Source organism: Papaver somniferum, chromosome 1 (genome assembly GCF_003573695.1).
Source record: "Papaver somniferum cultivar HN1 chromosome 1, ASM357369v1, whole genome shotgun sequence".
NCBI lineage: Eukaryota > Viridiplantae > Streptophyta > Magnoliopsida > Ranunculales > Papaveraceae > Papaver > Papaver somniferum.
The window spans coordinates 159,778,670-159,794,872 of NC_039358.1; the positions used below are offsets into that span (position 1 = coordinate 159,778,670).

The window sequence follows — 16,203 nt, forward strand, 5'->3', positions numbered from 1 at the left end:
GTTCAATAGCTGGATTAACAAAGAGAAGAAATTACCTGCGTGTGCGTTCGTTGACTCGATCCGGTTTGTATCAGTTTCCTTAGTCACAGTACAAGCTTATATTAGTTTTCTTTTTGTAACAGTATTAGCATATATGTTTTGTTAATCTACATATATTTTTAGTATAATAGACTTGCTATTCCCTTGTCGTGTAGGATACGTATGATGGAAATGATTTCAGAACGTCGTGAAGAGAGTCTCTTGATGGACCCAGAACTGCTAACCCCTATGTATCAAGCCTTGCTTGAACTACACATCCAAATTGGTCGTCCCTGGAAAGTTATCCAGTCAGATGCTAATCGTTATGAAGTGCATTCTCCAAGGTTAGCGTTTACCCCTAATCTCTATCATCTGAATGTTATTTACTTTCTCTTTTTTTTTTTAAGTACCATGTTTCTGTGAGAACATATAAATATGTACTGTGTATATTAGGTGTACTGAAAAATAACACATGAATATGTACTGTGCAGATCTCATATGGTAGATCTAGAGAGAAAAACTTGTACTTGCCAACGATGACGCGTTTATGGTTTTCCATGCTCGCACGCTACTGCAGCTATTACTAGATCTGGAGGAAGGATTTTTGATTACGTTGAAGATTATTTCAAAGTTACCACTTTTCGTAAGCTATATTCAATAGCTATTAAACCCGTTCCTAACCACGACAGGTATGTGTCTTTAATCAGTACATTTTCATATTTTGCATAACAATATGTAATGGTAGATACCACTTACACATGTAATAGCAATTGAAACTGTCAACATAAACCTACTTACATATGGATGTTACATACTGATATGTAATGGTATATACCACTACATTTTTTGATATTTGTTTTTCAGGAACAATATACCGTGTACATATTCATATGTAGTTGTGGTTCATTCCATTTATATGATACTGTTTTTTTCTCACAGGCCCGATGAGTATCACGTAGACGATATCGTTCTCCCAGCAGAAGTAATTAGGTCTCCACCAGGAAGGAAAAAGGGGAAACGTATTAAGTCTGCATATGAGACTAGTAGAAAATCTGTCAAGTGTTCAAACTGTAATTTGAAGACTCATCACAACAAGGCAACATGCAATCTTATCCGACAGTATGAACTTTATGAAGAATGATTTTGTGTCAGGTATGTATTTCAGTCAGATACATATTAATGTCTTAATTAAGTAAGTATGATACAATACAATGTACTTTTAAGCAAGTAGTGTTCTGATTTCTCTTTTTCTTTTATCACAGGCTTGAACGTGCAGCAGAATGTTATATCGATGATGTTGCCAGATTCCTTTTCCACAATTCTTTCCTCTAGACCTTGTTCTATTCTACCGTTTTTCTTTTTGATTTTGTCAGTACCAACTGAATTTGGTTAATAAGTATTTCATTTATAGTACATACATTACAAGTGTACTGAAAATACTGTTTTTGTTGTTTCTTAGAACATCTTTTGGTTTTTGAAACATTATAAGTCTATCAAAATGTAGTTATTGTAGTTATTTTCGAATAATGAAATATGTTGTTAAGTCTATCAAAATGTCAGTATCTATCACCAGTAGTGAAGTATTTACATACTGAAATTACATGTCAGTATTGTAGTGTTAGTATCTACCACTACATACTGATATGTAGTGGTTGTAGTGTAACCATACTAGATGTTTGTAACAAGAAAATAATAAAATATGTACTGGTTTGTGGTTTAACCATCTTCCAATAAGATTATTTAGAACATATCATAATTGCAATTCCACAAAAACTTTTGTGGTTTCAATCAGGTTAGTACATATTAAAGAAAACAATCAGTACTTACTGATATCTAGTGGTTAGTTTAATTATGATATGTGGTTTTCCAGCTGATTCACCATCTTCAAGGGGTCGAGGGGGCAGCGCCCCCTCGTATCAACAACACAAAATCATGTTTAAGTAACACAATTGAAATATCACTACATTAAAGTTAAACCAAATTCAAATTAAAAATCACTACATATTAGATATACCAAAAAAAACATGTTTGGAAAAGCTATATGTTTTTGAACATTCTTGAACTCATGAAATGAAATGTAACCAAGAATAAAAAGAAAAGAAAATAGGTAAATAGTGATATGTACTGTCAGATTACTTTTAGCAAGTAAGACTATTTTTGTGTTATCTGCCAACTGATTTCTGGTGGAGATGCTTTCAGCAATTTGCATGCTAACGGGACCCTTTTGTTACGAATCTTCGCTTGCACTTCTTCATCATCTCCCAAAGGCACTCCCACATATTATTTTTTTTGACTTCATCTTCATAAAATGCATCACAAACAGTAGACAGTCTGGCGATCCCCCTTGTTGAGGTGCTTCACATTCATTCACTATTACATTCTTCATTGTTACTTTGTTCTTCTCCAACAAGTACACGTTGATAGGTACGTACATGTAATCTGCCATTTTGCAGGCATGTGGATAACAAATACCTCCCCATTCAGTCTTAGAAGAATTGTAGTCGTTGAACACCATTTTTTCGCAGTCATACTCAAGTAGCGTCCAATGAAGATTGTGGTGGCACATTGGTACAAGAATCTTCTTGATACTTTCATCCATCGCCAATATTGGTTTGTAAACAGAATCATGTGCTGCTCCTTTGAGGTTATCCGAGAACTCGACATTGTACTGAAAACATGGATGTACTTGAAATAGTTTATATCTAATTTTTTTTTATGCAATATCGATATGTAGTGTACCTACCCCTACATACTTTTTTAATTCTTGAATATGTGTTGTAGTAAATTTGCAGTGTAAGATAACAACTTACTCAAGCGGACGGATCCAGATGCAACACAGGCAAGTAATTCCTGTATACTTCGTGCATCGGTTGCTCATTCTGAAATTTGGTGTTAAGCTTGTATTGTGCGTAGTTGAGAAGATCTTGTTCTAATAAATCGTTCTGCACCAAGTCATCAACTGTAGTTTCACTTACACAAAGACCACCTTCTCCCACTCTCCAAGCAATTGAGCTAGAAAATAAACGACGTAAAGGTTAGTATTCTTTGTGTAACAGTACATACTGATATGTCTTTATCAGTATTTTTTATACAAATATGTATGTATATCAAAAGTACATACACAAACTAATAGTACATATCAATATAAAAGTGTCAATTGAGAAATCACCTAAGATTTTTTGCATTATTGATGTATGTGGAAAGAGTATTCTTTTGTTCATCGTTCATGTCATTATAGAATGGTGATTTAGTCAGTTTTCGGAAATACTTGCGCAATTTAAGCTTTCTCTTTTTGTTTAGTGGTATTGCTTCTGCTGCTGCAGCTTTCGGTCCTTTATATGATGGTGAGAACTTACTTCCACTCTCATATATATCATCTACCTTCTTTGCAGGATGGGAACGAGTAACAGGTCTGGTGGGTGTTGTTACCTGCTGCTTTTCGGGCTTTGAAGCGCGCTTTTTGTTCGGGATAAACTGTTCCTGCATTTTTAATCAACATAAAAAAATATGTAAATATCTATATTGCATAAAACATAGTTACATCACCTAATCATTTTTGAAAGCATGTAGTGGTATATGATTGTATGGTATAGTGATTTCTAGTGCTACCATACTGATATAGTGATTTGTAGTGTAATATTAACTACACAAAATGAGATTTTTAGTACATATCATTCACCTGTGATGGAACCTCCAAAACATCTTGCGAGGAGACATCCAGAACATCTTGTGATGAAACATCGAAAGGATCTTGTGATGAAACCTCCAAATGACTTTTTGAACTGGTTGTAGGTATGTATTCTTGTTGCTTACCTGTAACTTCACCTGCATCTTTCGGTTCAATGGGTTCTTGTTGCTCAGTTGTTTCTTGTGGAATTTGTAAAGGCCGCAAATCTCTTCCAAACAGATTATCAAATTGTTCTCGTAAGTTAATACCAAAAAGACCATCGTTGTTATCTGGAAGGAGGTCTGCAAACTCTTCGACATAAACACCAATGCCAGAGTTTGCCATTTCTATAAAATCTGGCATAAACAACTTTTCAATGTGTTCCAAACTCGACATCATAGTAAACAAAGATACATCCAGCAAATGAAACTCTTCCGCCACCAATCCGGCGTTATACTCTGGAAATTTCTGCGAATTAACTACAACTGAAGACTTCGTTTCTAGCAAAGTTGTAAGCAACTCCTTTGCTGCTTCCTGCCTAACTTCAATTTGACCAACCTGCAAAAATCAATTGAAACTGTCAACAAAAACCTACTTAGCTTGAGTTTTTGCTATGTCTACCACCACAAGAATGTATTGCTACATATAAATATGTTCCACTACAAGAATGTACTGTTACATATCAATATGTAATGGTAGATACCACTACATATTGATAAGTAACAGATAGATATTGATATGTAACAGATAGATAGTGGTATACAAGAATGTACTGTTACATATCAATATGTAATGGAAGATACCACTACATATTCATATGTAACAGATAGATATTGATATGCTACTTAGACTACGTACTGATATGCTACTTACCTGTGTGTTTTCTTTACCATTTTTCTCTTGTATCTCTTTGACTTTTTGCTCCAAATTAGATTTAGCCCAATTTTTAACCTCAGAACGCGGAACTTCAACATCATGGAACTTCAATACTGCAGTTGTTGACAATTCAACCTCAGAGGTGGCATTAGCATGAGTTTGATCTTTCGGTGTTGACAAACCAACTTCAGGAATGTTGACATTAGCATTTGTTTGATCTTCCGGAGAACCTTGTATTTCGTTCTCAACTATTTGGTCCACATTCAACTCTTCATTGGGGTTTCTTGGAGTAGGTGTACATCCCAAGCTAACATAATCTTCCTGACTGGCTTCTCTCTGCAAAGGGAAAGCTTTCCGGTAAATTTCATGCAACATGAACTCAAGCTTTGAAGCGTCAACCGGTTCTCCCTCTTGCTGCATTGTGTTGAATTCACTCCATTTGGCAGATATTGTATTCCTCAAATCATCGTATTTAATATTCCAATCTTCTCCCCCCCAATACTGAGTCCTCTTCTTCCTTATCTTCTTCCTTCTCTTCTTCCTCTTCTTATGATTCGGAATTGTCATCTAAACAAAAAACATCATCATTTGCTTCCTGCTGAATCCTTCTTGAAATACGATTAAGGATTTGTCTTTCTTCGTGTGTGATCTCGTCTTTGAAATCAATATGGAACTGGTACAAATCAAATAAATGTAAAAAAAGCAACTACATATTAGATATTACCAAAAAAAAAAACATGTCGTAGTTCTTTCTCTATTAGATACACAGGGAGAACTACATATTGATATGATAATAACTACATATCAATATGTATCATCACAAATTGATATGCTAATAACTACTACATATTGATATGCTAATATGTAGTAGCATATTGATATGCTAATAACTACTACATATTGATATGCTAATAACTACATATCAATATGTCGAACTACATGTACTTATCAATATATATTTTTATTATGACAAAATATGTACGGCAAGTTTACCTGATACTCAGAAAGATCAATATCCTTTAGGAACTCAGCACATATCTTTGTATGATTCCACCTAGCCACTCTTGGCACATACATTCCTGCAGGTTCTGTCACTATATCCTCGGGCGCCACCAAATGGGTATGCTCCGCAAACCATGGCTGCAAAATATTGATATGCAGTATTAGATATACTATCAAAATGTAGAAAACACATAAAACAAAAACATTTTGAAGTAGAATAAACAAATAAATAGATTCTTACCAACAAATAAATAGCACAACCATTTGTGCGTTCTACGGATTCCACGTTTTCATTCAGCTCTTTCTCTAAATGAGAATGGATGAGGTCAGGCCATGAAATATTCTTAGCCTTCTCAAGATCAAGAACGAAACCAATATATTTTTCAGTCAAAGCGTTTGCATCACTTGTAGCGAAAAATAATGAAGTGCACATATACAGGCAGATAAGCCTAACAAGATCTTCGGCATCTTCCTCGTCTTCCTCGTCTTCTTCAGAATCTTCATTTGATTGATCACCCACGCTTTGCAGAGACTCTTCATCAGACTTCTTCTTTTTCAGATTAATTGGTGTTCGTTTAAGGATTTTCAAGATTGCCTTCACAATCATTGGCCTAGTCACTTTATCACCAGCTTTCATATCAGTAGGAAAAGTCCTTTTGAAAAATCTGTTTCACGCCATCCACTTTTTTTATTGACTTGTGTAAGCCTATAATCAAGATATTCCCTATTTGGAATTCTCGGCATCCCATAAATAAGTGCATTTCTTCTGGTGTGGATACTAGCTCATTCGGTTGGCCATGCCTTTTAAAGACAAATCTAAGCTTGTTTGGATCTTGACCCCTAACGTAACAGCGTAACATTTTCGTCATTGCATCTTCAATCTTCAACCAATGTTCCAACTCAAATCTTGTGTACCAGAACATTAGGAACAGGTTACCGAATGATGCTTCAGAAATCATCTTCAGCTGCAACTCACTCAACTCAAGGTTTTCAGTGGACTTCGCAATAGCCTTCTTAGTGGTCCTAATAGTCTTCGCAAGCCCCACAAGCCCCTGAAACCGCCACGGTATAAACTTCGTGGTTTTCCATCTCCTTTCTTACGCTTATTAGCACCTACACAATAACAAGAACCAAAAACTATTACAGTACATATCAATATGGTATATCAAATATGTAGTTACATCATCAATATGTAGTTGTAATATCTACCAAGTCTTGAAACTACATATTATTAACAGTACATACGAGAATATAAGTATCTACCTCTACATATTTATATGTAATATGTTATGAGAGTATAAGTATTTACCTCTACATATTGATATGTAATATGTTATGAGAGTATAAGTATTTACCTCTACATATTGATATATAATAGTAGATACCACTACGTATTATTTTAACTACATATCGATTTGTAATAGTACGTATGGCATATGTATCTGCTTTGATACAGTAAAAATGTAAAAACACTTAATACCAAAAACAAGCACAACAATGCATCATTACATACTCATAAACATATGTTATTAAGGATACATATTATTCATACGCTTTGTTCTTATATGTAGTTGTACTACATACCTTCTACATTTGCTTTCCCCCCTTTTGCTTTTGGTGAAGGAGTAGCAGCTCTCAAGGCAAGTGCTTTCTTCCCCTTCTCTTCCCCTACACCATATCAAATATGTAGTTAATGTATCTACCATGAACATGAAACAACTACATATCAAATACCACAACATACTGGTAATTTTATAACTACATACTGATAACTACATATGAACCACAATTTACGGGGGTCGAGGGGGCAGCGCCCCCGTTATTAAGAATTATCTTCACTTTTAACATTACAAACCTTGTTTCAGGAGCGCTTTTGCTTTCCCCCTTTTTGCTTTCCCTTTCCTTTTGGAGAAGGAGTAGCAGCTCTCAGGACAAGTGCTTTGTTCACCTTTGCTGGTGGTGAAGGAGTAGCAGCCTTTGTCGTTGTTTTTCCTTTTGCTTTAGTAGTTGCCGCTGCTGTTTTTCTTTTGCTTTTTGCTTCAGGAGCAGCATCTGCTTTCTTTCCTTTGGTTTTTTCTGTTTTTGTAAACCAAAAGTTTTGTACACATTACATATAACAGGCAGATAATAATATGTAACACACATATCAATTTGAGATGCTATCATTAAACAACACAAATTAGGCTTTGGAAATATGTTGTCTCAAATTACATATACAACATATGAAAACATGTATACCAGACACTACATACAAATATGTAGTGATTCCATTGAGCATAGAAATCAAAAAGAAAAACGACAACAACTTACCTATTTTCTGATCGATATGTTTCTTCCTCTTTGTTGGTGAAGGAGTAACAACTTTACTCCTACTTCTTGTTATTGGTGAAGGAGTAACAACTTTACTTCTTGTTACTCCTACATCAGGGGGGTTTCTTCGGGGTTTGTTGTTGGTGAATCATCATCGTTTTTTCTTCTTCTTTTTGCTGGAGAAGGGTTTTCTTCTGTAATTGTCCTCTTAATTTTTCTATTCAATACCATTTTCTCTCTTCAATTGAATGAAATGAAAATTAGGTCTGAAAATTAGGTTTTCTGTAACTGTTGTTGATAGATTTTCGATTTCAAATTTCGGTAATTGTTGTTCATGACCTTTATCGATTTCTTTCAATCTTTTTTAACCATTAACTTCGAGAATTTCAGATCAAAATACTTCGAGAATTTCAGTAGGAAATCAGTTTAGTTTTGATTTCTTTTGTGATACGGTGCTTGTAGATCAAACAATTTCGATCTGTTTGGTGGATTTTGTTTTCTCCGAAGAAGATCGAAAAACTAAAAAAGAAGAGAAGATTGAAAAAGTGCAGGAGCAGCAAAATGAAAACTGAAAATAGTTAGGGTTCTTGTTTGTCGATGAAAACAAGAAGAAAACTGAACTGACGCGTGGTTTCTTTTCTGCGTTTTTCTGCCTGCGACTCTAACACGCGTGTTGTTAAGGTTAGCTTAGTAATTTTAACTTTTTCAAATATTTTTTGGACCAACTATTAAATGTATTCTCCCGCTGAACTACAGACTAACCCGGGTCGGCTTTTTTGGACTAAACAGAAAATTTCTCACCCTAAAAAGGTTCACAAGATTCTTTTCGAGTTTTCCCGGTGGAACCCATTTTTGGTCTATCTTGTGGACCGCCGCAGACTTGCTAATGAAATTTTGCTCCATAAGAGTTGCCCTGAAAAGGTTCACGGGATTCTTTTCGAGGTTCCTGGGTTTCCCTGATAGGACGATTGTTTTGAAGGACATGAACCCCATTGTATAAACTGGGATCCCCTCCATTATCGAACGAATATGAACTACAAGTGGAGTTTAGTCTGACAAGCTTCTACGAAACATAAACAAATCTGAGAACATGACTAAAAGAGGGACGAATGCTAACGCGGTCCGTCAGCTTAAAACATCATAATTCATCTTTGGGTAAATTTATCAAACACTACCCTATTTTCAGTATAAACCAAATCCATCCATCCATGGCTGTCTAAAATCTACTGCATTGGGATCACATAATTGTTGCAACCTTTCACACAATTTCCACCAATTGAAAGTGTTCAATTTCTTGATTTTATCGGGACAAGTAAATCAAGATTATCCAAATCTTGCAACAAGGTTAAAACTTGTCTTTAAGCAATCTACTACTCCCACCAGAGATTGCTTTCTACAACCAAAATACTTCTATTGCACAACATAAATACAATGTCTTTGTTATTTCAACCTAATGTTTTCTTTGACGTATGTATGCACACAAATGACAAAGTTTGAAAAGATAAAACAAATAAGCGAACTCTTGCTTATAAAACAAAGAATATTTTCCTAAGCGTTGCATCATAATCTAGGTGAGAAAAGTGTAGCTAAACCTTGATCAACAGTGATCTGCAGTGGACCATATGTCATCAAATCTTTATTCTCGTATTTGTAAGCTCCTTGCCCCCTAGCAAGCACTTCCCCGTCCGAGTCTATAATACCCCCTTTAGATGGATCATCTGCTCGCTGACCTGGCTCTAAAACGAATGCTTTCACCTGTAAAAAAAACGGCATGGAAATCACATACAGTTGAGAGACACCAATATAGTAAGAGAGTGTATTTCCTTTTCTCATGCAAAAAAACAAACACAGACTAACTACGTACTCAAAGCGATAAAAACGGAGTGGGAATAACAAATGTTAAGGTTAATCGTCATTGTTATTCTTAGCATACCTTGAGGTAAAAGACATGTGGTGATTTCACATGGCTTCCATCATTCAGTTTTGTCATCACAGTTAATAACGATGATTTCGAACAGTCTCTCATTATGATCAAATCCAAGTAACCATCTGAAAACTGCATTTTCATCAAATAATAACAGTAACGATACCCGATAGATCAAGTACAAAATGTCCTATGAATCTTGCCTCCATTTTAAAAATATGAAAAAGCTAGGGGTTAAAAGGCTAAGATACCTAAGGAGAAGAAAATCTACCTTAGCGCTGGGAGCTGCACAAGTGTCTTCACTTCCCCATGGAACATTATGGAGCCAAACAGAAACAAATGGTCCATCAAGACTTCTCCATTCCAAATCTTCCATACAAATCTCAGGTCCTAGATAACAATTCTCTGCAACTTTTAAGTCATCTGCTTGGTTTTGGTGGAGAGAATGAAAGCTGCTCTTTTCACCGAAAGTTTCATAACCAGGTGCAGGCACAAAAGAGACACGCCCGTTATATTTTCTTAAACGTATCACTCTCAGAAGCCCCTGGTAGAAATTCAAATAGTAGCATCAACCAATAAAGTTTGAAGCTCAAGTGCACTCATTTGAAATCTTCACGAGAAAGTTAGGGAACTAGATACTACCATCATCAATTTACTCATGAAAGGGAAACGGGAAAAATTGTGAATTTTTGGAAGAATGCATAACACAACCACATATGGATCACATATATACAGGTACTGACAAACTAATGATACGTATATTGAATAGAGCAGAATACATGAAATTGAACACGTACATAGAAATCTAGGCGAGCACTTCCCATCCACCTATATTTCTCAGATTCAATATCAATATCGGCCACAAGACCTGGAAAATGAAAGAGGGGCGGAGTCAGCACAATACATTGATTTCACTTTCAATCGAAACTGTAATTCTAATATTCAAATAACTAGTTATAGATACCCCAAGCAAGCATCAAGACGCTGAAAAACCTGGTCTTCCCTTGAAGTACAGTTGCAACATCCAGGGAACATTTATGGCCTGAAACGGTTGTAGCAGACCGAACACAAAATTGTGAACAGATCAGAATAAGACAACTCAATAAAACATCACTAACATCTAACCTGTATGAGGAAAGAATAATATAAAATGGATCAAATATGAATGAAAGAAGTAAAAGAGAACCAATGTATTAAGGTGCAGTACCTCGGATAATTGCAAGCATCGCATTAGATACCGAACATGGCTCATCAATTTCATCCAATAGTGACTTCACCATGCCATTACCAGTACCTGCATACAACAATAGGTTGGTACAAAATCGCAAAGAGTAGTACAATAGGTTCTGCTGACAATACATGTTCCGGAAATGACGAACCTGCTGAAACAATTCCAAGAGGCATTTTAATTGCAGAAGCCCAGTCCTCCCTTTGGAGCAACCCATTTACTACCTACTACAAATTCTACACTTTGTTAGACAGTGGAGATTGGCAGAAACATGGAAGTAATACAACGGAACCATTTAAGAAGCAACAACAAGATGTTGAATAAGTCATCCTCAATGTAGCTGTCATGTTTCCCACGTGTTTGGAATTTTAGCAATCAAGTGATTGGAAAATCTAAGCTGTTAGCATGACAAAACGTTACATCTCATATCTAATTGCTATGTTTGGACAGTAGAGAGGATGTTAGAAAAAGTCATACTGTGAGTATCATACTCAACTACATTCATCAAACCAACTTTACAAGCTTCACTTTAATTAGTACAAGAAAAAGCTATTGTCTCATCCATATGGTAAATAGGGTAGTTAACCAACCTCAACCAAGACACCATCTCCGCTGACACATACAATCCCATCATATTTCGTGAGATCCAGCGTATGAGATACTTCTTTTGCATGAAGCCGGTACTGAGTTTCTAACAATCAAAGAAACAACAATAAATAGCGGAAACAACTAAAGGCAACAGGTAAAACAGACAAGAACAAACAACACTAGAAAACAATTAAAAACCTACCTTGTACTGTATATTGGATATCAGCAGCCTCTAGTAGAGGCTTAACTTCTTCGTCAAATATCTTAGAGGCAGATTTCTTTCCCCCATAAGGATTCACAATAATAAACAACCGTTTTGGCCTGTCTGTTACAAAGGAACACGTATATTAACGAATAGAGCTAAATCTCGACCCTTTTTGACCCAAATTTCTGACAAAACAGGAGCTAAATTGAAAAAACACTAACCATAAGAATCAATGCATTCTTGAAGTTTCTGGCACAAACTTGTCTTAGATTCTTCAGAAATTGGTTCAAAAAGAAAATCCTTTCTAAGTCTAATCCCTCTAATTCCAGCACCACCAACACCACAATAAACCCCAGTTTCTCTCTCTAGAAAAGCTTTAATTTTGATGAAAGACCCTTCAGTAGAAAACCCAAGCACTTGTTTTTCAACTGTTAAGCACTTTTCACCTCTTTCTGTCCATCTAAGTTTCCCATCAGCTGATAAAGTTAATGGTGTTAATATTCCATTGATTTTCACTTGCTCAGATATTATTATTGATTCAATTTCTCCTCCTCCTCCTCTGTATTCTCCTTCCATCTTTTTTGTTGTAGAAGAAGAAAATTCTGTCTTGTTGCTTTGGTTATGAGTTTCAACTTTCCAATTGATGAATTTTCCATTGAAAACTATTTTAATTTATTTATTTATTTTTGTAGGAAATTGAAAATTATTAAAGAGATAGAAATATACACCTGTATTAAAAACTGAAATCGACTTTTCTTTGCATTTTACGCCAGACCAGAGGACCCTGAAAACGAGCTAAGTTTTGCTGTATATAATTCAGAGACTGTTTCGATACGCCATCCTAATCTAACCAACGGATAACTGAAATTCGTTGGGACCATACTTTATCCGCAACACTTATTTACACGCAACACTTAAGTGGTGTGGTGCTTATAATCTTATATGTTGTTTAAGAGCAAAATCTAAAATATCAAACTCTACATTAAGAATCAGTATACTTTTAGATCTCAAATCAGGAGCTTCCTTAATTTATAGAAAACAAAATATTAAGCGTTAAACATGGATTATATGTATCTAAAAGTTCTAAATAAACAATGGACGAGATTTCAAATAAAACGAAAGTCCCTCTTGTAAGATCTGTTTGAAGATTAGTACTTCACAGTTCACAATCTACTCGGATGACAAAAACATAAATCCTGACCCACTCATCGCGTCATTTTTTTTTTGTTTTTTTTTTTTTAGGCGAACGCCTTCAAAAAGGCTAATGATCCCCCTCAACTGTTGGAATAAGTCAAACATGAGGAACAGACCAGTACATAGAGGCATTATTTGTTTTTACCCATTGAGCTAACTCATGAGCAACAGAAATACATAAACGAGGTTGGAAACTGAGAATACAAGCTACTAGTTTTGAAGAAAACATTTGAATATCTTTGAAGATAGCATTCGTACGCGAATCTCCATCAAACAAGCCAGTAGAAAATTGATCAATGAGAGTCTTCGCATCACTTTCAAGAATGATATGAGTTAGGTGCTGCTCAACAACTTTCTTCATAACTGCCCAGATGGCCCTGACTTCAGCTTCTTCAGCAGACATAACTTCAAAAGTCAAGGCAGCACAAAAGGAGGCTTTGCAGGTGAAATCCCTCATCACATATCCTGCACTAGGGATGCACAACGGGTAGGGTGGATAGGATATGGCCTATACCCGCCACCCTACCCGTTTATTGGCGGTTAAGAAAATCTTTACCCATCACCCTACCCGCCAAATAGTGGATAGGGTAGGATACGGTTAAAAAACTGGCGGGTAGGGTAGGGTTGGCGGGTATAGGTAGGATATGTGCACCCCTAGTAGGAGTTGATCGAAGACCAGTAGGGTAGGATAATTTCGAGCTTTACCCGCCACCCTACCCGTTTATTGGCGGTTAAGAAAATCTTCACCCGCCACCCTACCCGCCAAATAGTGGATAGGGTAGGATACGGTTAAAAAACTGGCGGGTAGGGTAGGGTTGGCGGGTATGGGTAGGGTATGTGCACCCCTATCCTGCACCATTTGCTCCAGAAATGACATCAAAAGCACCATCAGTATTACATTTAATCCATCCTACAAAGGGGGGTATCCATCTATCACAAATTTTGACAGGACAAGTAGAAGAGGGAACAGGGCAAGACTTCCTAGTGAGCAGCATGGCTTTAGCTCTAGCTAGAACATCTACATGAGACTCTTTAAGATTTTGAAAAATGAAATTATTCCTACTAGTCCATAGGGACCATAGAATAGTAATAAAAAGACATTGAGCTTCATCAGATAGTTTAGTTAAAGGATCAATTAACCAGAAAGAGAGCCAATCAAGAAAGGATTTGTTTATAAAGAACTGAGAATTTATACTAAACTCATACAGGAACCACACTCTACTAGCAAAGGGGCAAAGGACCAGAGCATGCATAATAGTTTCTTGAGGATCTTGACATCTAGCACAGTCAACAGATTGCAAAGGCATTCTAGTGTGCAAAACAGTCCTTGAGGGCAAAGCATTTCTAGCTGCTCTCCAAACAAAGACCTGAATTTTGTAGGGTACTCTAACTTCCAAATACGCTTCCAAAGGTTTTTACAAGGGGAAGGCCTAAGCCCTCTGAGTCCCATGTAGGCAAATTTGGAAGAAAATTTTCCATTCTTTGAAAGATCCTAAGCCCTCCTATCAGGAGTGCAAAGCTGACTTAAGGGAATAGTGACAATCTTCTGAACAGAAGCATTATCAAAATGAGTGTTAAGTCTAGATAAATTCCAACTCCTAGTATGAGTATCAATAAAGTAAGAGACTTTAATACTAGGATCAGGAGGGACTAAAGGGTTGAGTGTGGCAGACCCCAAAGTGGGTATCCATTTATCACACCAGGGGTCAATAAATTGACCATCCCCCACAATCCAAGAGATAAAAGGTTGATAAGTTCTTTAATGGCATGTAAACACCTCCATGTCCAAGAACTCTTGGCAGAACATTTGGCATCCACTTCCAAGTTCTTTAATAGTAGGAAAATACTTAGCTTTAAGGACAGTAGCTAGAAGGCAATCAGGATGTTCTAGAATCCTCCAAACATTCCTAGCCAGCATAGCCAGGTTGTTCAGCTCAGCCTTTCTAAAACCTAAACCACCTTCAGCATTAGGGGAGCATATGATGTCCCAGCCCAGGAGGTGTAACTTTCTATCCTTGGGATCTAAAGTTCCCCCCACCAAAACTTGCATATGGAGCATCTATGAGCTTACAAAGGTGCTTAGGTATAAGAAAAGGCCTCATTTGAAAAAAGGGGATGGCTTGGCCAATGTGTTTAATCAGAGTAGTTCTAGCAGCTTGAGATAGAAGCTTATGCAACCAGATGGAAATTCTGGCATCAACGGCTTGGAGAATACCCATATGGTTTTGAATTTTAGAAGCTTGAAACACAGTGGGAGTGCCAAGATATTTTTCTCCTAAATCTCTGCTCTGAATCTCAAGAATATTGGTCAATGTGGCCTTCCTATGTTCAGGTATCTTTCTACTGAATAAAATTCCTGATTTTTCAAAATTTATTTCTTGGCCAGAAGCCATACAGTATTTTTGAAGATACTTTTTATAACATGAAAGTTTTGAGTAGTAACTTTGGAAAACAAAAGAGAATCATCAGCAAAGAGCAAATGTGTCATAACTGGAGCATCTTTACAAACTTTGATGCCCTCTACAATACCATTATTCTGAAGGCTATCAATGTAGGAAGAAAGAGCTTCAGAGCAAATGATATAAAGATAGGGGGAAAGAGGATCCCCCTGTCTCATGCCTCTTTCAGGTTGGAAAAAACCAGTAGGACTACCATTTAGGAGAACATAATAGGAAGCAGTGGACACACACTGATTGATAAGTTTAATCCAGTGGGTAGAGATGCCCATTTTTTCAACACATTCTCAAGAAAAGACCATTCTAATTTATCATAAGCCTTAGACATATCTAGTTTTATGGCAGCAATACCCTCAACTTTGTCATTATAATTGACAGCATATATAGCTTCATTTGCCGGGAGAATATTATCAGAAATACTCCTCTTAGGAATGAAAGCGCTTTGGTTTTGAGATATAATCTTGTTCATAAAAGGTTTTAGTCTGTTGGCCAGAGTTTTAGAAAGAATTTTATAAATAAAATTACACAGACTTATAGGTCTGTATTGGGAAACAAGTTCAGCTAGAGGAACTTTAGGAATCAGGGCTATACTAGTATGGTTAAAAACCTTAGCAATATTCATTGTTCTAAAGAAGGTTTGTGCCATATCAATGACAGCTTCACCTACAATGTCCCAATTTTTTTGATAAAATAGGCATGTAAAACCATCAGGACCTGGAGCCTTTTTCCCCCCAT

General features: G+C 36.3%; 1 protein-coding gene across 2 annotated transcripts; it reads right to left on the reverse strand.

The window, feature by feature from the left end:
- Positions 1-9,259: 9,259 nt before the first annotated feature.
- Positions 9,260-12,487, reverse strand: LOC113305719 (sphingosine kinase 1-like). 2 transcript variants are annotated; one of them, XM_026554731.1, is made up of 10 exons: positions 12,040-12,487; positions 11,816-11,938; positions 11,616-11,716; positions 11,177-11,249; positions 11,005-11,091; positions 10,762-10,839; positions 10,595-10,665; positions 10,069-10,341; positions 9,807-9,929; positions 9,260-9,628 (listed from the first exon to the last, which is right to left on the reverse strand). In XM_026554731.1, the coding sequence occupies exons 1-10, from the start codon at positions 12,392-12,394 to the stop codon at positions 9,434-9,436; spliced, it is 1,479 nt and encodes a 492-aa protein (XP_026410516.1). In that variant the 5' UTR covers positions 12,395-12,487; the 3' UTR covers positions 9,260-9,433. The 2 variants fall into 2 exon arrangements, with proteins under 2 accessions (XP_026410516.1, XP_026410518.1); XM_026554733.1 differs by lacking the exon at positions 12,040-12,487 and having other exon boundaries at positions 11,177-11,252; positions 11,816-11,830.
- Positions 12,488-16,203: the final 3,716 nt, after the last annotated feature.